The sequence below is a fragment of the Oncorhynchus keta genome, chromosome 12 (genome assembly GCF_023373465.1).
Source record: "Oncorhynchus keta strain PuntledgeMale-10-30-2019 chromosome 12, Oket_V2, whole genome shotgun sequence".
NCBI lineage: Eukaryota > Metazoa > Chordata > Actinopteri > Salmoniformes > Salmonidae > Oncorhynchus > Oncorhynchus keta.
In genome coordinates this window covers 24,442,564-24,466,890 of record NC_068432.1, presented here as the reverse complement: position 1 = coordinate 24,466,890, position 24,327 = coordinate 24,442,564, and the positions used below count along the sequence as shown (strand labels likewise).

The following is a 24,327-nucleotide window of genomic DNA, read 5'->3' as shown; positions in this document are numbered from 1 at the left end:
ATTAAGTCCTTCTCAATTCAATTCAATTCAATTCAAGGGCTTTATTGGCATGGGAAACATGTGTTAACATTGCCAAAGCAAGTGATCCTTCTCTCTCTCTCACTCTCCCAAAACAAATCCATTCCTCTCCACCACCCCCTCCCTCCCTGTTCTCCCTCTTTACCCCACCCAAGCCAAGCTTATCCCCACCTCCCATATTTAATCCCCCTTGCCCCCCAAGCCAAGCTTGCCCCACCCTCCCATCCTTGCCCTCCTTTACCCACCCAGGCCCAGTTTATCCCAACCTCCCATCTCCCCCTCCCCATACAGATCTACACCCCTCTAGACATCTACCCAGTCATCCATTCACACAGAACATACACCCCACGCCTCCACACTCCCACTTTCTCCCAAACGCATCCACATTCACTCTTCCATTCACAGACACATAGCTACACATACACCCACTTACACCCTCTCACCCACACACACAACCATAGGACAAGTATTGACAATTATTGACTTACATGCTATATTTCTTCTTTTATATTATTCTCCCAGGAAAACATGCAAACAGAAAATAAATGTTCCCAGAACAGGCAACATTTTCACATCTGTTCACAGAAGTAAGGAAACATATGGCTTTGTTCCCACAACCAATATGAAAACAAAAACATACGTTCCCACAACTTCCAAAGAACCAAATGTGCTAGCTGGGATGTGTCTATCTGGCCCTGTTGGTCCTACCTTGCCCAGTCCACCACCACACTGCAAAATAACAGATGGGGTGTTCTTGTACACAATGCCCTGACAACTGGAGGGTTTCCAGACTGCTGTAAAAGTGACCTCAAAAAGCCACACACACACACACACACACATACATACAACAACATCTCTACAAACTAACAGGCTATCGATCAGTCGTCAACTCTTTTGTTTCCCCATGTCAGCGATTGGGTGCAGAGATGTAGCGGAGTCAGGCGCAGGACACAGGTTTGAGCAACACAACTGAGTTTACTCACAAAAATCCAAGCAATACAAACTAACACCTACAACAACCATTAATACACCAACAATCACAGACAGAACAGAAATGTATGCCAAAGGGTTAAATAAGGAACATGATATGGGAATTGAAACCAGGTGTGTGTAATACAAAAAAAAAAAACTAAAATGAAACATGGATCGGTGGTGACTAGAAAGCCGGTGACGTCTTGTTCGGAAGTCGTGACACCTCAGCTGCACAAACATAGCTGGATTTTAATTGTCACTGTAAGAGCTGGAGCATGGAGGCGCAGAATCTGCTCTGTTTTGCTGCAATAAACAGAGCACAATGACTAGACATGTACTGTAGCGTGTGATCAGCTGAATTACTGTATGAAGATAGAATCAATAACATCATCACCACGTTTCCTTAATTAACAACATACAGAGGTTGAACTACATCATCTTGAAAAACATACAGTGCCTTCGGAAAGTATTCAGACCCCTTGACTTTTTCCACATTTTGTTGTCACAGCCTTATTCTAAAATGTATTAAATAATACAAATCCTCAGCAATCTACACACAATACCCCATAATGACAAAGCGAAAACATATTTGTTTTTTGCACAAAAAAACAACAACAACTTATTTACATAAGTATTCAGAGCCTTTGCTATGAGACTCGAAATTGAGCTCAGGCGCATCCTGTTTTCATTTATCATCCTTAAGATGCCGGAGCCCGGACTTGAACCCGATCGAACATCTCTGGAGAGACCTGAAAATAGCTGTGCAGCAACACTCCCCCATCCAACATGACAGAGCTTGAGAGGATCTGCAGGGTAGAATGGGAGAAACTCACCAAACACAGGTGTGCCAAGCTTGTAGCGTCATACCCAAGAAGACTCAAATCAAATCAAACTTGATTTGTCACATGCGCAGAATACAACAAGTGTAGACCTTACCGTGAAATGCTTACTTACAAGCCCTTAACCAACAGTGCAGTTCAAGAAGAGTTAAGAAAATAACATAACAATAACGATGCTATATACAGGGGGTACCAATACCGAGTCAGTGTGCGGGGGTACAGGTTAGTTGAGGTAATTTGTACATGTAGGTTGGGGTGAAGTGACTATGCATAGATAATAAACAGTGAGTAGCAGCAGTGTACAAAACAAATGGAGGGGGTGGGTCAATGTAATAGTCCGGTGGCCATTTAATTAATTGTTCAGCAGTCTTATGGCTTGGGGTTAGAAGCTGTTGAGGAGCCTTTTGGTCCTAGACTTGGCGCTCTGGTACCGCTTACCGTGAGGTAGCAGAGAAAACAGTCTATGACTTGGTTGACTGGAGTCTCTGACAATTTTATGGGCTTTCCTCTGACACCGCCTATTTTGTAGGTCTTGGATTGCAGGAAGCTTGGCCCCAGTGATGTACTGGGCCTTACGCACTACCCTCTGTAGTGTCTTATGGTCAGATGCCTAGCAGTTGCCATACCAGGCGGTGATACAACCGGTCAGGATGCTCTCGATGGTGCAGCTGTAGAAATCTTTGACGATCTGGGGACCCATGCCAAATCTTTTCAGTCTCCTGAGGGGGAAAAGGTTTGTTGTGCCCTCTTCACGACTGTCTTGGTGTGTTTGGACCATGATAGTTTGTTGGTGATGTGGACACCAAGGAACTTGAAACTCTCGACCCGCTATACTACAGCCCCATTGATGTTAATTGAGGCCTGTTCGGCCTGCCTTTTCCTGTAGTCCACGGTCAGCTCGAGGCTGTAATCACTGACAAAGGTGCTTCATCAAAGTATTGAGTAGAGGGTCTGAATACTTATGTAAATGTGATATTTCCGTTTTTTTATATACATTTGCATAAATGTCTAAATACCTGTTTTTGCTTTGACATTATGGGGTATTGTGTGTAGATTGGTGAGGGGAAAAAACATTTAATACATTTTAGAAGGCATTTTAAGGCTGTAATGTAACAAAATGTGGAAAAAGTCAAGGGGTCTGAATACTTTCTGAATGCAATGTAACTGAAAGCTGATGGTTCCTTTTCTTACTGCGAGGTCATTGCTAAACATCTGGGAAAGTTATACATCATTAGCTTAGTCCCATCATATGCGTTGGCAAAACAACACAAAGAGACCAGGCTAATTCAATATGCATTTGACCTAAATATTCATGATGACGTTTGTGACCTGACTTGTGACCTCAACAACATGAGTCAATTCACCACAATGCATAACCAACTGTCCCCAACCTGTCTCTACTCCTACAAAGCCCAGTAATCCCATGGCAAACATGGTTCAGACTCTTCCGTCAGTGGAAACTCTTGTAGTAAAGATATCAAAGGAAGAAACAGCAGCTGACAAAGTGAACAGAGAGACAGCAAGTGAGTGAGAGAAAAAAAATGAGGGGAGAAGCGAAAGAGACGACATAGAGTCTGTCAAAAGCGATGTCAGGTCACTGCTCCCTGCATCTGTTCTCTGGCGAGATGCATTTATCTATCTCCCGGTAGTCAGATAGCAATTTATATGTCAAGTTAACTTCCACAGGCACTGCTGCTCCGTGCTCAGACATCTTCACTGGGGCCCAGGAGTCCTCTGACAATCCTACGACGTAATAACACAATTACATGGCAGTGAGTAGGCAGGCAGGCGGATGAGAGGCAGGGGAACTGGAAGTAGCTCACAGCCACACCACATTAACCTCCTTTCAGGATGATGACTGGGTACAGCTAGCTCGGCTTGCGCTGCAGCTCATATTAGCCTGTGCTTCACTGTAGAGGCAACCCTGGAGACCTAGAATAAAGAATACAACCTCTCAGAGAAATAAGTCAGAGAGGGATTTACAGAGGAAGATATCCTCAATCACAGACAGTATTTGTAGAGATTCTTCTGTGGAGGATGCTTATTGAGAAAGAGGTATACTTTAGGACTTTATAGATGGACAACATGTCAGGACCATTTTTATCCGCTAATAGAGGTGTCATACAGTATCTATACAGTATGTGTATGGCTAGCCTAGGTACAGAATAGAATATGCAGATCATATGTATGATCATACATTAATGATGTGATAAAATCCTTTAAATGTTTTGGTTTTCTACATGAGCTCACATTGTTTGGTGTGTGTTAAATCATTCAAGTCTCTGGAGAATGTGTGGGAATGAACATCTCTAAATAAATCTGAGTATCACTCTGGCAGCTGCCCTTTCTTCCAGCGGGAAGGCCTCATCCATTACACAATGGGAGATCACCTGCCACTGGCCTTAGCTGCAGATGAGCCCCGCACAGCCGGGCCCCGTGCCTGCTGGAACAGATGGCTGGCATGGGGCCCAGCAGCACCTGGGGACCGAGGCTATAGACCCAGGTAATAGAGGAATATTAACAGCCTGTTCAGGTTCAGATGAGATGGGCTTGTTTCCTCTTTTAAATGAACACTGTTGAAAGGGTTTGATCCACTGCCCACTGCAGAAGCATAGAGCAAACATACATGCATGATCAGGAAATAACAATACACTGCACACAGAGACATCAATGCTCTTTGTTTCTTGCATGTTAACTTAACATGGAAGGACATCAATGTTCATAGCATCCCAGCCCAGGGTGAAATGTTGGACCCTGCACAGCTATTGCAAATCCTAACATGCTATCATAGCACTTCAAAACACCGCTAAATATGTATATTTAAAGTCACACAGCACCTCACTGTCACGACCTCCGCCGAGGTTGGCTCTCCAGCCCGTTCAGGCGGTGCTCGGCGGTCGTCGTCACCGTCCTACTACCGATCCCTTTTCGTGTATCTGTTGGTTTTGTCTGATTGGTTTCACCTGTGTGTTGTTTAGTTTATTAGTGTCTGTATATATAGTAGGTTGTCCCGCCCTTGTTTTGTCATCATTGTCTGTCGGTGTTCTTGTGTTCTTATTCTCCGGTTCGTCTTTTATCCTGTGTTGGATTGTTCACCCTGTGTGTATTGGGTTGACCGTGTTTCTTGTTCACCGGAGAATAAACTTTCATATCGCTATCTGCTCTCTGCGCCTGATTCCACCCACCTTGATTAGACGTGACAGAATCCCGCACCACCATGGAATCAGCAGGAGCAGCAGCGTCTCCTCTCCCATCGATGGAGGAGAGGGTCCTCCATCATACCAGCGTGATTCACCGGATTGGTTCTGCAATGGACCAAATGATGGAGAGAATAGATCGATGGGAGAGGAGTGGCCTCCCTACCTCATCTCTAGCAACCCCTTCTCCAGCACCTCCTGTTTCTGCGACCACATCTGGCTCCGGGGCTCTTCAGCTGACACTCCCACGGGAGTATGACGGATCGGCGGCTGGGTGCCAGGGTTTCCTCCTTCAACTGGAACTATACCTGGCTACCGTGATTCCTGCTCCCTCTGGAGAGGAGAGTGTGTGCGCCCTAGTCTCCTGCTTGACTGGGCAAGCCCTCGAGTGGGCCAACGCAGTGTGGAATGGTCCGGACTCGGCTAAGGATAATTACCCAGAGTTCACCCGCCGATTCCGAGCTGTTTTTGACCATCCACCCGAGGGTCGGGCGGCGGGTGAACGGCTGTTCCACCTGCGTCAGGAGACGAGGAGCGTACAGGATTTTGCTTTAGAGTTTAGGACTTTGGCAGCAGGAGCAGGATGGAATGACAGGGCCTTGATTGATCATTTTAGATGTAGTCTCAGGGAGGACGTCCGCAGGGAGCTGGCATGTCAGGACACCACATTCACACTGGATGGACTTATCGCATCGTATTTCCTCCTCCGGGGTGGTGATGGAGGATGATCGCGTTACAGCCGTGCATAATTGGCCGACTCCGACCATGGTGAAAGAAGTGCAACGGTTTTTAGGGTTTGCCAATTACTACCGGAGGTTTATCCGGGGTTTTGGTCAGGTGGCTGCTCCCATCACCTCACTGCTGAAGGGAGGACCGGTGCGCTTGCGCTGGTCAGCAGAGGCGGGCAGAGCTTTCAGTCATCTGAAGGAGCTGTTCACTAATGCGCCCGTGTTGGCGCATCCGGACCCCTCTTTAGCGTTCATAGATGAGGTGGAGGCGTCCGAGGCTGGGGTTAGAGCCGTGCTGTCCCAACGCTCGGGCGTGCCATCCAAGCTCCGCCCGTGTGCTTTCTTTTCGAGCAAGCTCAGCCCAGCGGAGCGAAACTATGATGTGGGGGACCGGGAGTTGTTAGCTGTAGTCAAGGCTCTGAAGGTGTGGAGACATTGGCTTGAGGGGGCTAAATACCCTTTTCTCATCTGGACTGACCATCGTAATCTCGAGTACATCCGGGCAGCTAAGAGACTAAATCCACGTCAGGCTAGATGGGCCATGTTTTTTACCAGGTTCCAGTTTACCCTCACATATCGGCCAGGCTCCCAAAACACCAAAGCTGACGCACTGTCTCGCCTCTATGATACCGAGGAACGGTCAGTTGAGCCAACTCCCATCATTCCACCGTCATGTCTTGTGGCACCGGTGGTATGAGAGGTGGACGCTGAGATAGAGAGGGCCTCACGGTCAGAGCCGGCTCCTCTTCACTGTCCAGTAGGGACCAAATACGTGCAGAGGGTGGTCCGGGACAAGCTGATTCGGTGGGCTCATACTCTTCCCTCCTCGGGTCATCCTGGTATCAAGAGGACAGTGCAGAGTCTGAGAGGGAGATACTGGTGGCCCACACTGGCTAAAGATGTGAGATTTTATGTCTCCTCCTGTTCAGTGTGTGCTCAGAGCAAGGCTCCTCGGCACCTGCCTAGAGGGAAATTACAACCCCTCCCCGTTCCCCAACGGCCGTGGACACACTTATCGGTGGATTTTCTTACCGACCTTCCCCCGTCCCAGGGAAGTACTATGATCCTGGTCGTTGTGGATCGGTTTTCTAAGTCCTGTCGCCTCATTCCGTTGCCCGGTCTCCCTACGGCCCTGCAGACTGCTGAGGCTTTGTTTACCCATGTCTTCCGGCACTATGGGGTGCCTGAGGACATCGTCTCTGATCGGGGTCCCCAATTCACGTCCAGAGTGTGCAGGGCGTTTATGGAGAGACTGGGGGTCTCGGTTAGCTTAACCTCAGGTTTTCACCCCGAGAGTAATGGGCAGGTGGAGCGCGTAAACCAGGATGTGGGCAGGTTTATGCGGTCCTATTGTCGGGACCGGCCTGGTGAGTGGGCAAGGTATGTTCCATGGGCCGAACTAGCCCAGAACTCCTTTCGCCACTCCGCTACTAACTTGTCTCCTTTTGAGTGTGTGTTAGGTTACCAGCCGGTCCTGGCTCCATGGCATCAGAGTCAGACCGAGGCTCCTGCGGTGGAGGAATGGGTACAGCGCTCCAAGGACACCTGGAAAGCCGTTCAGGACTCATTACGGTTAGCGGGAGAACGACAGAAGAGGAGCGCTGACCAGCACCGCAGTGAGACCCCCGTGTTTGCACCGGGGGACAGGGTCTGGCTCTCGACCCGAAACCTGTCCCTCCGCCTGCCCTGTCGGAAGCTGGGGCCGCAGTGTGTGGGGCCGTTCAAAGTCCTGAGGAGAATAAACAAGGTGTGTTACAGGTTACAACTTCCTAGGTATTACCGTATTAACCCCTCGTTTCATGTGTCTCTCCTCAGGCCGGTGGTGGCTGGTCCCCTGCAAGAAGGTGAGGTGCCTGAGGTCCCTCCGCCCCCTCTGGACATTGAGGGGTCCCCGGCGTACACAGTTCGAGTCATTCTGGATTCGAGAAGCCGGGTGGGGGGCCTAGAGTACCTCGTGGACTGGGAGGGGTACGGCCCGGAGGAGAGATGCTGGGTTCCGGTGAGGGACATTTTGGACCCTTCTCTCCTGATATAATTCCACCGCCTCCACCCGGATCGCCCAGCACCTCGTCCTCCGGGTCGTCCTCGAGGACGGTGGCGGCGCGCTGCAGGAGCCGCGCGTCAGGGGGGGGGGTACTGACTTCCGCCGAGGTTGGCTCTCCTGCCCGTTCAGGCGGTGCTCGGCGGTCGTCGTCACCGTCCTACTAGCCACTACCGATCCCTTTTCGTGTATCTGTTGGTTTTGTCTGATTGGTTTCACCTGTGTGTTGTTTAGTTTATTGGTGTCTGTATATATAGTAGGTTGTCCCGCCCTTGTTTTGTGCGGGATTGTTTATTTGTCATCATTGTCTGTCGGTGTTCTTGTGTTCTTATTCTCCGGTTCGTCTTTTATCCTGTGTTGGATTGTTCACCCTGTGTGTATTGGGTTGACCTGTTTCTTGTTCACCGGAGAATAAACTTTCATATCGCTATCTGCTCTCTGCGCCTGATTCCACCCACCTTGATTAGACGTGACACTCAATTTATTTTTTAAAATTCTTTCCTTCCTGTACATTTGAGAGCTTTAGTCAAGATCATAGGACAGATTATAATACTGTAAAACTTCCATTAGAAAGCCAACCACCAACCAATTAAACAAGCATCAACAGAACAATAACTACATAGGGGGCTCTGAATATGACTCAACTAAGCACTTATCATATTCATTGTAACATCACTAGTTGACAAACATTGCCACGGGGGAAATATGCCCGCAATACAACATGTCACTCAGAAATACACGAAGCTAATGTGATGTCTGTTGTCGACTAGCCTACTGCAGCTGGGGACGCTCAATTTGGTTGCTTATCTAGGATCAGATTAATTCACCTCAGCCCTAAACTTAACCAAAGGGGAAGAAAACATATCTGCCACTGAGCCTGTGACTATAGCCTACCTGTTCTTCTGGCGTAGAGCTTCACGAAACAAACATTAATTGAAGGGGATTGATTTATGGGATACATGTTTGTTGCTTAGCCTACATCACATTAGAAGTAAATATAAAAACGATATATTTGTCTATTTCCCATTCACTGACTGCTTCGCTGAGTTGGTTCTCTGGTGTTCTCTTTCGTCTTTTACCCATTTTACGTCAGTTCGCGACGCTGATGCTGCCGCCTGTCGTATTCAAGATGTCTTCCAAACGATAGGCTTATGGCTTAGCTTGTTTTTAGATCGTTTATTTTATTTACATTTTTGGTTAATTTTGCGTATTAGATGGAGAACGGTGGCTTATCATGAAACTCCGGACTCAGTATGACAGGTACTTAAAGCCTTTTTGCTTGCATTGCTAATGAAATTACATACCGTTAGCCTAGCTTGCTAATAGAGAATATTTGTCACTTGGAGTCTAACGAACAATATACAGTTAGCTATAGTAACTGCCATTAATCTCATCAGTGTCAACAGCCTCTATTTGCCAAAGAGCTGTCAGTGTCAATTGTAATGTTGATCAGACAGCTTGTCACAAAGTTATGTTTCATTAGCTAAATGCTACCAAACGTTAGCTAATTGTCACTACTTATGTAAACAAAAGAGAAAACAGTTGTTAGACTGGTACAAAAGTGGGTATTGATATAACGTTACTGGTGATAACACAGCCCTGAATCTTTGACTGTAATTTAGCCAGCCCAAGTAACATTAGACTGCGTTACAATGGTTTAACGTTATTAAGCTGTCAATAACAACCTGTAGCTAGCTAGTAGGGGAGTAACCAAGTAGTATGTGGCCGGTAGATCTGCGCAAAAGTCTGTTGAACGCGGTGTGCAACCTACATTGTCCGAACATCCGAAAGTGATGGTGGAAAATTTTGTTTTTAGACAGATAATTTTGCATTTTTTGGGATCGGCTTGCCATTAAATCTAGTTAATTAAGATCTAGTTAATCTAGTTAAATCCAGTTAATTAAGTATGCTTTGTAGCCTGAATGGAGGATGCTTTATGTACGAGCTGGTGCACTGGGGACACCAGTGTATTGCCGGGAAAGCACATAAATTCGAGATGATAGTGCAGATCTATCTGCCACGAACAGCTGTCTAGCTAGTAGGGGAGAGTGGGTTATGTTTAGCGATTTTTGTTTTTACATTCAGCATCACTCCATCACGGGGAATATACTGTAGTATTATTTCTAACAACGATATCTACATATATTACGGGATGTTGTGTATCCCTGGAAATAATCAGAATTAATGTAAACATTACAGTTTTGAGAACATATCTTGTCCAAAAAACGTACCCCAAACACAATTCATCACAATCGCTTTTTTTTGTTGTCTTTTAATAATTTGAAGCACCTTTTAACACAGGCTTAACACCTAACAAACACTTTGTACTTTTTAAAAAACTTTTAACATAGGTCAGGCCCTGTTGTTACCTGATATCCCAGCAATAATGTCTTGCATTACACCTGGGAAGAAAACACTTCAATTGTTCAACTTGCCCAATGGGCATTGGCTCAACATACCCCAAGACAAACATTTGACTATCTTAGCCCATACAGCTACAATGATGCACTTTCGTGCTAGGTTTATGACCTCATATGGAAGCTTATAGAGACTCAAAAAGGTTTATAGAACAATCTTACAATTCTGTACTTTGGTTTAGATACAAGCATCATGAAACTACTAACACAATATGTTAATTTGACTTGGTGAAAATCAGTTTTTTGGACCTCACTTGCTTACCACTTTTTCCATGTGATTACTTCCTTCAAACTCCATGAAATGATGACATCTTCCTAAATATTTGGTTAAATTATTAATTTAGTCTATTGTTTCCTAAAAACAATGTTGTCTCAACTTACCCCACTCTCTCCTAGGCCTAGCTAACTTTGCAAGATTGTTAGCTAGCACCTGCATGTTATAACTAGGCTATATCCTGTCTCTCCTCTTTACCTCAAACAATTTATTTGTTGAAGGAGTGATTCCAGAAGAACGTTGAAATCGAGGGAATCACCAACTGTGATGCAACCTAACTCCAGCGAGGTAGGTGCCCATCAGGCAGGAAATGGCTTGTCCCTGACTATACAGCCAGAGCTACTGACCAGGACACCAACAGGGGCTACCGGGGGCTCTGTCATCCCAGAGGCCAGTGATGAAGTCCGGGTACCTATTCTCTCCAGTGGGCCCGGGGAGCCCAGTGGAGGAGGAGGAGGAGGGGCATCATCCCGTAGGTCCAGAGCCAGTTCCAGAACCAGTTCCCACTCCCATTCACATGGTGGGGGACACCAGCACTCTCACAGTGAGCCCAGTGAGACAGACCCAGCTGATGCTGATCTGGAGTCAGGGGAGCCCAGCACCTCGTTCTCAGAACTGCGCTACCTCTTCCGCTGGGTTCAGAAGAGTCTTCCTTTTATAATCATCCTCGGTGCTAAACTAGTCATCCAGCATGCCCTAGGTAAGTTTCAGGTAATTATAACATATACAGTCAGGAACAAATTTCTATTTATCTAGTAAGGTTATCTGACATCTCTTCCATGACTTTGTTGCAGGTCTAGCTGTTGGAGTTGGCTTGTTTACAACTTTTCTTTATGCGAATAAGAACATTCAAACCCAAGTCTTTCTTCAGGTAAGTCACTAATGGAAGAAAATATATAGTAAATATATAGTACCAGTCAAAGGTTTGGACACACCTACACATTCAAGGGTTTTTCTTTGTTTTTACTATTTTCTACATTGTAGAATAATAGTTAAGACATCAAAACTATGAAATAACACATTTGGAATAATGTAGTAACCCAAAAAGTGTTAAACAAATCAAAATATATTTTATATTTGAGGTTCTTCAAAGTAGCCACCCTTTTCCTAGTCTTGGCATTCTCTCAACCAGCTTCATGAGGAATGCTTTTCCAATAGTCTTCAAGGACGGCAGGTAGCCTAGTGGTTAGAGGGTTGGACTAGTAACCGGAAGGTTGCAAGATCAAATTCCCGAGCTGACAAGGTAAAAATCAGTCGTTCTTTCCCTGTTCCTAGGCCACCATTGAAAAGAAGAATTTGTTCTCAACTGACTTGCCTAGATAAATAAAGGTTAAAAATAAGGAAGTTCCCACGTATCCTGAGTGCTTGTTTGCTGCTTTTCCTTCACTCTGCGGTCCAACTCATCCTGAACTATTTCAACTGAGTTGATTGTGGAGGACAGGTCATCTGATGCAGCACTCCATCATTTTCCTTCTTGGTCAAATAGCCCTTAGACAACCTGGAGGTGTTTGTTGAAAAACAAATAATAGTCCCGCTAAGCTCAAACCAGATAATAATAATAATATATGCCATTTAGCAGACGCTTTTATCCAAAGCGACTTACAGTCATGCGTGCATACATTCTACGTATGGGTGGTCCCGGGAATCGAACCCACTACCCTGGCGTTACAAGCGCCATGCTCTACCAACTGAGCTACAGAAGGACCATGATGGGATGATGTATCGCTGCATAATGCTGTGGTAGCCATGCTGGTTAAGTGTGTCTTGAATTCAAAATAAATCACGACAGTGTCACCAGCAAAGCACCATCACACCACCTCCTCCATGCTTCACGGTGGGAACCACACATGCGGAGATCATCCGTTCACCTACTCTGCGCCTCACAAAGACACGGCGGTTGGAACCAAAAATCAAACATTTTGATTCATCAGACCAAAGGACAGATTTCCACTGGTCTAATGTCCATTGCTCGTGTTTCTTGGCCAAACAAGTCTCTTCTTCTTATTTGTGTGCTTTAGTAGTGGTTTCTTTGCAGCAATACGACCATGAAGGCCTGATTCAAACAGTCTCCTCTGAACAGTTGATGTTGAGATGTGTCTGTTACTTGAACTCTGTGAAGCATTTATTTGGGCTGCAATTTCTGAGGCTGTTAAGTGAACTTATCCTCTGCAGCAGAGGTAACTCTGGGTCTTCCTTTCCTGTGGCGGTCCTCATGAGAGCCAGTTTCATCATAGCGCTTGATGGTTTTTGCGACTGCATTTGAAGAAACTTTCAAAGTTCTTGAAATGTTTCTGATTGACTGACCTTCATGTCTTAAAGAAATGATGGACTCTCTTTGCTTATTTGAGCTTTTCTTGCCATAATATGGACTTGGTCTTTTACCAAATAGGGCTATCTTCTGTATACCAACCCTACCTTGGCACAACACAACTGTTTGGCATCAACACATTCAGAAGGAAAGAAATTCCACAAATGAACTTTTAACAAGGCACACCTGTTAATTGAAATTCATTCCAGGTGACTACCTCATGAAGCTGGTTGAGAGAATGCCAAGAGTGTGCAAAGCTGTCATCAAGGTAAAGGGTGGCTACTTTGAAGAAGCTCAAATATATATAATATATTTTGATTTGTTTAACTATGTGATTCCATATGTTATTTAATTGTTTTTATGTCTTCACTATTATTCTACAATGTAGAAAATAGTACAAATAAAGAAAAACCCTTGAATGAGTAGGTTTGTCCAAACTTTTGACTTGTTCTGTAAATTCTCAATTTATACATCCATTGCTTTAATTTATACTCATTTCTCAGTCTGAATCTGATCGTCTTCAGTGTATTTCTCCTCAGGATCGTCGGTCAAAAATAGAGTGCGTATGGCTGCTCCTCTTCCTGGCGTCCTCCACACTTCTGCTTTACTACACATTTCTCGCTGAGTCACTTTACTATTGGTAAGTTTCCCCTTACTTCACATGCTCACAGCAGACCAGAATAGAATCAAAATAATTGTACGCAATATGTGGAAATTTGCCTTTGGCTTCACAGCGTGGTATGATTAATACACAAAACTGACAAACATTAAAAACATCAGGACTGGGAGCATAATACGTAATCCACATCCTCTCATCCATCTTTCCCTCTCTCTTTCTCAGCCTAATTTTCCTGAGCCCAGCTGTTGAACCCCTGGGTTTCTGGGAGGTCCTATGGGCAGTGGGTGTCACCAACTTTATGCTCAAGTTCTTCTTCATGGGGTTAAAGTGCCTTATCCTACTGCTACCATCTAACCTGGTGACATTCAGAGCCCAGGTAAGCAAGGAAGGATGCTCTCTCTCCCTCTCCAGGTGTTTGATAAGGCCCAGTCGGCCTCGTTGGCTAAAAATGTACTGGCCTGAACAGAATTTGTCCTGGACATGGTGCAGTTAAAATCGGGGCCTAAAACCAACGTTTAGTCCACCAGCCACTGTGGCAGGTATATATTTTTTTTAAATCTAGCGTCGTCCGAGTTAGTGGAGGGTTTGGCCAATCTAGCCACTCATACAGTTTTTTTTTTTACTTGCCAAAATATTTTTCTGCAATAATTACAAAAAAAAACAAAAAAAAAAAAAAACAGATGGACCTGCTTTGTAGTGATGTAGTAAATTGCAAAAAAAATATTTTGACCAAAATATCACAGATAAAAATGTCCTGCTCTCCCTTTAAGGGCGGGAGGTTACTGTGGCTATGAGGGAATTCAAGCAAACCATCAGTGACAGTGTGCAGATAGATGTGTCTTTGCTAGCAGTTGAGGCAAACTCATACATTGAAAAACAACCTAGTTAGTGTAAATGGCCAAGAAACACACAAGGACAAAGTCTCACTTTAGTAGACTTTCAAGGAAATTAGACCATATCAGGGACGTCACTAGACATTCAGAACATCCGGGGCTGAATCCTGAAGACCTGGGGCTGAGTCCTGAAGACCTGGGGCTGAGTCCTGAAGACCTGGGGCTGAATCCTGAAGACCTGGGGCTGAATCCTGAAGACCTGGGGCTGAATCCTGAAGACCTGGGGCTCAGTCCTGAAGACCTGGGGCTCAGTCCTGAAGACCTGGGGCTCAGTCCTGAAGACCTGGGGCTGAATCCTGTGTGACTGAAATGAAGTGCCCCGCACGCTAGCAGTGAACATTTTGCAGAAACATAACTCTATGTTGCATATCTCGCTGCTTTCTTCCATGCTCTTTGCTCTCCTGATGCCAAATAATTAACACTTCTTAATATTAATTCAATGGAATATGGTGTCAATAATATATTTTTTAAATCTATTAGCAAGTACAAAATACAAGTGCATGACTATATCGTAATTTTCCATGAAGAAAAATAGTTGAAAAAAGTATAGAATTTTGTTGCAATGTTTTCATAAACCATGTCCAATATTTGATTGGCAATAACAAAAAAGCCTCATGTTGATGTTGGTCACATTACTGCTAACTAATGTGAGCTAGTCATGCTGTGCGTACTGTGCAGTTCCAAAATAATAACACAGGCACCAAATACACTTGAAAATCATGATTTTATTATATTTGTGGTAATAAATCACAGATTCGAGGTCAATTAGCTACAGGACAATATTTATACCTACAAAAACAAATAGACCCCCTGCAACTGTCACGACTTGGTCATAGTGTTTTGTGTTTTCGTTATATATTTGGTCAGGCCAGGGTGTGACATGGGTTTATTGTTGTATTTCGTATTGGGTTTTTTGTAGTTATTGGGATTGCGGCTGAGTAGGGGTGTTGTATGGGCTTGGCTGCCTGAGGCGGTTCTCAATCAGAGACAGGTGATTCTCGTTGTCTCTGATTGGGAACCGTATTTAGGTAGCCTGAGTTTCGCTTTGTATTTCGTGGGTGATTGTTCCTGTCTCTGTGTAGTTTCACCAGATAGGCTGTAATTAGATTTCACGTTCCGTTTGTTGTTTTGTATTTTGTATAGTTATTTCATGTGTCACTTTTTCCATTAAAGTCATGAGTAACCACCACGCTGCATTTCGGTCCGACTCTCTTTCTACAAACGAAGAACGACGTTGCAGAATCAACCACCACACTCGGATTGAGCAGCGTGTTAACAGGCAGCAGCGAAGAGAGGACGTTATGGACAGCAGAGGCATGGAGTATACGACGTGGGAAGAAATAGACAGGTGGGCGGCCGACCCAGAGAGAATGCCGGAGCCCGCCTGGGATTGCAAACTCCCGCTGGAGCAGTGCGTTATGCTAAGCAGTGCGAAGTAATTTTTGATCACAGAAACAATGGAAAAACATAGAAAAATAAATAATTAAATATTGATTACACGGGCTCCTTTATATAATTACCTGCCAGAGAGTAGCCCCAATTGGCCCGAGCCCCAAGTAATACATTTGGGCCAGATTACTCTCACCGGAATCGTCCTGAGCTCAATCCCCGCATCCTAGCCATAAGTAATACGGCCTAAGGCGGCCTAGACTCGGCCCACATGACGTCGGCCAAGTCTGACTCTCAGCCGAGTGCCCTGACTCTCAGACTGAATCGGCCCAGATCCACTGCGCTAGCTGGGTATGATTCCCCATGAGGCAGTGTCATTCGTGCTAGCAATCTGGCCATACAGAATCACAACAGGCTGATTTATGCCCAATGGAAGTGCGCACATCATTTTCGTGACGTTGTCAAACAACCCATCTACAGTGCCTTGCAAAAGTATTCATCCCCCTTGGCGTTTTTCCTATTTTGTTGCATTACAACCTGTAATTTAAATAGATTTTTATTTGGATTTCATGTAATGGACATACACAAAACAGTTGGCAAAGAGGTATTGTAGCCCTAGAATTAGCTGGTATATAGGCCTAGTTCGAGGCTAGCTCAAGGCTAACTGGTGCTTGCTTTGGGCCAGAGGCGTTAGCTAACAGTAGCCACTCGGTTGTAGCTAGCTAGCTGCAATGATCCGGTGTAATGATCCAGAGCGGCAGGAATCTGGTGATATGGTAGAGAGAAGCAGTCCGATATGCTCTGGCTTGATATCGCGCTGTGCAGACTGGCAGGTATTGTCCGAGCTAAAGCTGGCTGGTGTCCGAGCTAAAGGTGAAGACCGGTAGACGTGGCTAACAAAGACTAGTTGCTCGTTCGCTGGCTAGCTCCTGATGGAGGTTCTTGACCGTTTTCTAAAGAAAGATAATCTATCTGAAGAAGAGGAGTCTGTGTTCAGGTCTTTACAACTAGAGTTAGAACAGACTTACACGGATCTGGCAAAGGGCGCCTTTGTAAAGTCAAGAGCAAAATGGATTGAAGAGGGGGGAAAAAACACTAGTTACTTTTTTGCACTTGAAAAGAGAAACTACAGAAGAAAATCTATAACTGCACTCAAAATGAACGATGTTTTATGCAAAGGTCCCATTACAATATCATCATTTGTCAATTCCTTTTATGAAAACCTTTACAGCTCTCAATTTCAGGAAGATGGTTGTGAAAGTTACATTTGCCACATTCAGAATTGTGTCCCTGTAATTGAGGATGATTTCCACTCAGTTTGCGATTCACCTGTTCATCCGCCAACTCCTGGACACTCTGTGGTGCAACGTGGCGTTGGTGGATGGAGCGAGACATGATGTCCCAGATGTGCTCAATTCGATTCAGGTCTGGGGAACGGGCGGGCCAGTCCATAGCATCAATGCCTTCCTCTTGCAGGAACTGATGACACACTCCAGCCACATGAGGTCTAGCATTGTCTTGCATTAGGAGGAACCCAGGGCCAACCACACCAGCATATGGTCTCACAAGGGGTCTGAGGATCTCATCTCGGTACCTAATGGCAGTCAGGCTACCTCTGGCGGGCACATGGAGGGCTGTGCGGCCCTCCATGTGCCACCCCACACCAAATGCCACCCCACACCATGACTGACCCACCGCCAAACCGGTCATGCTGGAGGATGTTGCAGGCAGCAAAACGTTCTCCACTGCGTCACATGTGCTCAGTGTGAACCTGCTTTCATCTGTGAAGAGCACAGGGCGCCAGTGGCGAATTTGCCAATCTTGGTGTTCTCTGGCAAATGCCAAACGTCCTGCACGATGTTGGGCTGTAAGCACAACCCCCACCTGTGGACGTCGGGCCCTCATACCACCCTCATGGAGTCTGTTTCTGACCGTTTGAGCAGACACATGCACATTTGTGGCCTGCTGGAGGTCATTTTGCAGGGCTCTGGCAGTGCTCCTCCTGCTCCTCCTTGCACAAAGGCGGAGGTAGCGGTCCTGCTGCTGGGTTGTTGCCCTCCTACGGCCTCCTCCACGTCTCATGATGTACTGGCCTGTCTCCTGGTAGCGCCTCCATGCTCTGGACACTACGCTGACAGACACAGCAAACCTTGCCACAGCTCGCATTGATGTACCATCCTGGATGAGCTGCACTACCTGAGCCACTTGTGTGGGTTGTAGACTCCATCTCATGCTACCACTAGAGTGAAAGCACCGCCAGCATTGAAAAGTGACCAAAACATCAGCCAGGAAGCATAGGAACTGAGAAGTGGTCTGTGGTCACCACCTGCAGAACCACTCCTTTATTGGGGGTGTCTTGCTAATTGCCTATAATTTCCACCTGTTGTCTAATCCATTTGCATAACAGCATGTGAAATGTATTGTCAATCAGTGTTGCTTCCTAAGTGGACAGTTTGATTTCACAGAAGTGTGATTAACTTTGAGTTGTGTTGTTTAAGTGTTCCCTTTATTTTTTTGAGCAGTGTACAAGACAAATTCTTCATTCACAAATTCTACATGATTTCAATTAAATATTTCAAGGAGAAAATTACTTATTTTGTATTTGTTGTTGTTGTAGTGGGGATAGTAACATTAGCCATCTCAAAAAAATTATGCTTTAAGGAAAACTATTCAATATACTCACATAAAAAAAGTATGCATTAAGGTATCTGTAATAAAATAAATGTGGCAAAAATGAATGTAGAAAATAATACATGAATTTACAGTCGTATGAAAAAGTTTGGGCACCCCTCTGAGGCGGCATAATAATTTACTCTGTCGTCACAGAAAATGATCACAGTGGCATGCCATTCATTTTCTAATAAAAGCTGAGTACTGGGGTATTGTCCAGACAAAGATTTTTAGTGTAGTATTTTAGTGTAATATTAAGTTGTATGAAATTAAATGAGATGTGAAAAATAGGCTATGCAAAAATGTGGGCACCCTTGTCATTCTGTTGATTTGAATACCTGTAACTACTTAGCACTGATTAATTGGAACACACAATTGGTTTGATGAGCTCATTAAGCCTTGAACTTCATAGACAAGTGCATCCAATCATGAGAAAAGGTATTTAAGGTGGCCAATTGCAAGTTGATGTTCTCTTTGACTCTCCTCTGAAGAGTGGCAACATGGGGGCCTCAAAACAACTCTCAAATGACCTGAAAACAACGATTGTTCAACATTATGGTTTAGAGGAAGGCTACAAAAAAGCTGTCAGTGTCCAATGTGAGAAACATAGTGAGGAAATGGAAGACCACAGGCACAGTTCTTGTTAAGGCCAGAAGTGGCAGGCCAAGTAAAATATCAGAGAGGCAAAAGGCGAAGGTTGGTGAGAACGGTCAAAAACAGTCCACAGACCACCTCCAAAAACCTACAACATCATCATGCTGCAGATGGTGTCACTGTGCATCGTTGAACAATTCAGTGCACTTTGCACAAGGAGAAGCTGTATGGGAGAGTGAAGCGGAAGAAGCCTTTTCTGCACACACGCCACAAACAGAGTCGCTTGAGGTATGCAAACGCACATTTGGACAAACCAGCTTCATTTTGGAATAAGGTGCTGTGTACTGATGAAAAAAAGATTGAGTTATCTGGTCATAACAAGGGACGTTATGCGACAAAAGAACACAGCGTTCCAAGAAAAACACTTGCTACCCACAGTGACATTTAGTGGGGGTTCCATCATGCTGTGGGGCTGTGTGGCCAGTGCCGGTACTGGGAATCTTGTTAAAGTTGAGAGTCGCATGGATTCCACTCAATATCAGCAGATTCTTGAGAATAATGTTGACGAATCAGTCACAAAGTTGAAGTTACGTCGGGGCTGGATATTTCAACAAGACAACGACCCAAAACACTGCTCAAAATCTACCCGGGCATTTATGCAGAGGAACAAGTACAATGTTCTGGAATGGCCATCCCAGTCCCCAGACCTGAATATCATTGAGAATCTGTGGGATGATTTGAAGCGGGCTGCCCATGCTCAGCAACCATCAAACCTAACTGAACTGGAGAAGTTTTGTAAGGAGGAATGGTCCAAAATACCTTCATCCAGAATCCAGACACTCATTAGAGGCTATGGGAAGCGTCTAGAGGCTGTTTTTCTTTTTTAGCAAAATGAGGCTCTACTAAATATCGATGTGATTTTTCTATTGGGTTGCCCAAATGTATGCACCTGTTGAATTTTGTTTTGATGCATATTGCACATTTTCTGTTAATCCAATAAACCTAATTTCACTACTAAAATATTACTGTGTCCATCAGTTATTTGATATATCAAAATGAAATTGCTGATCCAAACACCCAATTATTTATAAATGGAAATAATGGAAATTGTCAGTGCCCAAACTTTTTCATACGACTGTATATAGCTCAGGATTTCCGTAAACTGGTAATAGCCAGCATTTGGACAATTTAAAAACTAAATACATGTCAAAATATAATTGGCACTAGTTAATTGCATAAAAAAAAATCCTAATCCCATAAAGCGTTTTAGCCTATTCATTGACGGAAATACCAGTTGATGTAAATACATTTGACCCATCATGGTTTGGGCTCCTGAGTGGCGCAGCGATCTAAGGCACGGCATCTGAGTGCAAGGGCTGTCACTACTGTCCCTGGTTTGAATCCAGGCTGAATCACATCCGGCTGTGATTGGTAGTCCCATAGGGCGGTGCACAATTGTTTATCAACATTTTAAGCTAAAGGTTCTAATCTGTTACATCAGACTCATTGCTTTAAAAAAAATGTATATAGCCTAGGCCTACTGGTTGTATGAATTTTGGATCTATCGTCGCACAACTGTACAAGAGTCTGTTTGGGCTATTTATTTTTTGACAAGCTGACTAATAGAATAGGTCAACTTTTCTACTATGGGGGATAGTAGATTGCCATAGGCTCATAGGCGGCGTGCCCATAAAGCTAGGGGAAGCTATGCTTTCCCTCAGTAAATTTAATTAAATTGCCAAAATTATATAGCCTAATTAGCTTACTCCTGTCAATACAGAAATAAATACAAATCATTCAAAAAAGGCTACCAAATCATTATTTGGCCAGAGAGGATCATAAGCTTCCCCTAGCCTTAAAAAAACAAAAGGATTATTTTAAATCACATTGCCTACAGTCGGAGGGAAAGGCTGCACACACTGCAAATACCAAATAGATGATTGTTGAGTTGCGACTGTCTGTGAAAAGAGGCCCAGCCAGGCATATCGCAATATTTCAAAATTCAATTGTGGAAAAACATTGTTTGGAAAGCAAATTGCTATTGCTGTAAAGAGAAAACAATGAAAAGACTAATCTGTCTTGTAGTTATCAAAATTGGCAATTGAGCGAACAACCTTTCGGCCTATAGTCGATCTTATTGGCACCAGAGGAGATCATCGGTCATATCTCTAGTGAGTGCACACTGTGCATATTCACTCTTTATCATTGTTGGGTCAATGCCACTTAAAAGTTTGTTTTTCGGACAGTAATCTACTAGTGATTTTGCTGTTCTTTACTCTTCTTTATTGTTGGCTGAAGAAAAGTATTGTGGACAGTTATTTGAACTTCTTCAAATTTTGTGTTAAAGACACGTCATTGCATCCTGGACTTGCATGTTCTGTTACGCTGAATTACCATAATGTAAATGTGGTTTCTGTCATTCTGAGCACCGTGGGTGGACGCCCTAATCATGTTGCCCACCCAATGCATAGGCCTGCTATACCCTGCTAAGCATCCAAAATATTTTTTACAATGGTGGGGGAGTGCTACGATGGAGGTGAGGTGGCATCAAAACAGAGCCTTGTCTAGTGTATATATAAATCAAGAATGCTAGGTGTTTATTTTTATTTTTTTAATTTGCAGACTATCAACAGTAGCCACTAGCCAGCCTATTGTTAGTATGTTCACTATTGAACATTTCACTTTTGTGAATCAATTTCCCTTAAATGAATAAGCTCAGTGAGTGGATTGATGAGTGCTTCTTTTTACTCTGGACAGCTTGCGTGTGCTGTGTGAACGCGCCAATTTATGTACTGCTCCAGTGCTTGAGAAGTTGTGACTCGTGAGGAGCGTGGTTGAATGAACAGCCAATCATATTGTTCAAATACAAAAAGACTGATTTTTGGTGTGATCTTTCACCATTTTGGAGGGGATCAACAGCGGGAAAGCATTGATTCACTCATGACTCGCTGTCCCCAGGGCCGATGGTACATGCTGATTGAAGAGGTGGGCCAGGTGTACCAGTCTGTGGCCCCCATCCCCCTCTGGTTCCGCTACCTGATCACCTACCAGGAGGTGGATGGCAACACTGGCCTCACCCTGGGAGTCCTGCTGGCTCTGGTCTACTTCATACTCAAGGTGGCTGACCTACAACTGTACCACATATCATGGATCAAATATGGATGCTTCAAAATGGCTCATTTAGTAGAGGAAATTATTTGTTATTTACACCTTTTGTTTAAATGTACTAAACTCTTACTTTTTCAATTCAGCTTTTAGGATTGTATGGACAGTGGGGGTCTTTCCAGAAAACTGTGAGGCTATTTCTCAGTGGCGAGGTAAAGTACTTTAAATAGATCAACATGTCAAAAATGTTCTTAGTGGTGGTATGTGGGTTGCCTGACAAGTGACTACTTGTCTTGAACATGCTGAAAAGCTTGTTCATGTATAGATCAGGTCAGTATAATGTGGACCCTTGTAAGTAGTTTGGATCTGAGATGTTTGTTGACTGTGTGGGATGGTAACATGTGTTGTTGTTCCTCCTCAGCACACGGGGGCAGCAGCCACCAGGAGCCAGTGCAGTGAGGCTGGGGACATCTGTCCTATCTGTCAGGCAGAATACAGGAACCCTCGAGCCCTCCTGTGTCAGGTAAGATACATTACTGCAGAATAAACATCGCAGACTTTTTTGAACTTGTACCTTTTTACTCTTTAACCAGTTACCAGGCACTATAAACCTGGTATCTGAGGCTACACACACATACAGAACTGCCTGTATGTGCTTTATTGTAGCATGGTTTGATTGAGGATGCTTGTTTATTTTCTCTCTCTCAATAACAGCATATTTTCTGTGACGAGTGCATTGCTCTGTGGTTTAACCGGGAGAAGACGTGTCCACTCTGTCGCACGGCCATCACAGACAAGGTCCACAAGTGGAGGGACGGGGCCACCACACCTTACCTCCAGATCTACTGACCGAAAGAGATGATGAAGGAAAGTGGAGAGCCTATGACTTACGGACACTGTTTGCGATGTGTGAATGACAGTTGCATTGACCGCAATACTCCACTCCTCATTGGCTTGTGAAGCTGATGACCATACTGTTCCTCCATTCATTAAGGGCTGTGCCCACTACTTGCCAACGTCAGTAAGGTCACATAAAATTTGTGATTGGGATGCATTCAGCACCGTGGCATGTTACTGCAACTCCCTCTCCGACCATCACTTTTCTACACAACTAACTGACTGACTGAAGTTGGTTCTCTCTCTGCATGGCCCTTTTTGCTGTTTTTAGTTGATTTTATTTTCAAACATGTATCTTTTCTTATCATGATCTGATTTAATCATGTTTTGTTTTGACGGCCAGCCTAGAAGAACAGAACATTCCCTGACAGAGCTGTCAGGGAATAGCCTGGTCCCAAATCAGTTTGTGCTTTTTTGCCAGCTCCTACCTTTATTGTCAATGTCACAACAATGACCATAGAGGGCGGCAAGACAACACAAACAGATCTGGCACCAGGCTAGTCAGGGAATACCTGGAGGTTCCTTCTATCGGTAAATAGCGGTGGGGTGAGGGATATTTATATTATAGTAGTATTTTAATCAGATGTATTATGTCACTCCCTTCAAAGTTAGAACAAATGTGGATCACACGTGTTATGTTTTGTGTTTGATAGATACCCAGTCTTTCAAACACTTCTCTCTTTGAGTTGCAAAGGTTCCAACATGTTGCAAAGGGATTCCATTCTGTGTCTGAGAGGCAGTCCGGATAGACCGAGGTGGTTAAAGAACTAAATGTACTCTCCTCGTTGGGAAGCAATTACAAACACAAAGGTTGATGATATTTAAAAGTTATTCATTTGGGGGGCTTCTTATTTTCAGATTAAGTCTGATATCTCTGCTTTTTAAGATTTGTTTTCCAGATGACAAATATGCAACACAACTGATTGTTGTGGGATTGGTTTGATCCATAAATTATTTTTCTAAAGTGATGATACAGTTGCATTCTTCCACTCTGGTTTTTAAAAGGATGTATCTATTTTACTACCATATTTCATTATGTAGTGAAACCATTTCATGTTTTTCATCCATAAAGTCTTTGCATCAACAAATTAAATAAAATGCTTTTTTATTATAGCCTACTAATAATTGGCCCTGAGCATTTACACTAATGATATAATACATTAACCTGTTTAAGCTTGTTATGAACCAACTTTGTTTTTCAGTTATTTACAATCCTATTTGACTTTAGAATGAAGAGTGCAGAGGTCTTAGGGATACACAGAAAAGCATAAATCTATCCTCTTCCTACCATCCATTGGCTGTTCTTAGTATTAACTATCGTCCCATTTGGACTGTCATATAAGTGGACTGGAGGCATATAGTTGGG

The 24,327-nt window shown here is 44.2% G+C and overlaps 1 protein-coding gene across 2 annotated transcripts; it reads left to right on the top strand.

Moving 5' to 3' along the window:
- The first annotated feature begins 8,905 nt into the window (after nucleotides 1–8,905).
- LOC118371997 (E3 ubiquitin-protein ligase RNFT1-like) lies at nucleotides 8,906–24,072 on the top strand. Of its 2 annotated transcripts, none has more exons than XM_035757690.2 (9): nucleotides 8,906–9,055; nucleotides 10,708–11,186; nucleotides 11,281–11,357; nucleotides 13,334–13,434; nucleotides 13,636–13,789; nucleotides 21,918–22,076; nucleotides 22,211–22,276; nucleotides 22,486–22,587; nucleotides 22,779–24,072. In XM_035757690.2, exons 1-9 carry the CDS (start codon nucleotides 9,030–9,032, stop codon nucleotides 22,911–22,913), a joined length of 1,299 nt encoding a protein of 432 aa, XP_035613583.1. In that variant the 5' UTR covers nucleotides 8,906–9,029; the 3' UTR covers nucleotides 22,914–24,072. The 2 variants fall into 2 exon arrangements, with proteins under 2 accessions (XP_035613583.1, XP_052313849.1); XM_052457889.1 differs by having other exon boundaries at nucleotides 13,319–13,434.
- Nucleotides 24,073–24,327: the final 255 nt, after the last annotated feature.

Excerpts from the sequence above, each read along its gene's own strand:
- LOC118371997 (XM_052457889.1), top strand. The coding sequence starts at position 9,030 with ATGAAACTCCGGACTCAGTATGACAG. Across the intron at positions 11,187-11,280 it reads AGTCATCCAGCATGCCCTAG|GTCTAGCTGTTGGAGTTGGC; the intron begins GTAAGTTTCAGG and ends ACTTTGTTGCAG. Across the intron at positions 13,790-21,917 it reads TGGTGACATTCAGAGCCCAG|GGCCGATGGTACATGCTGAT; the intron begins GTAAGCAAGGAA and ends CGCTGTCCCCAG.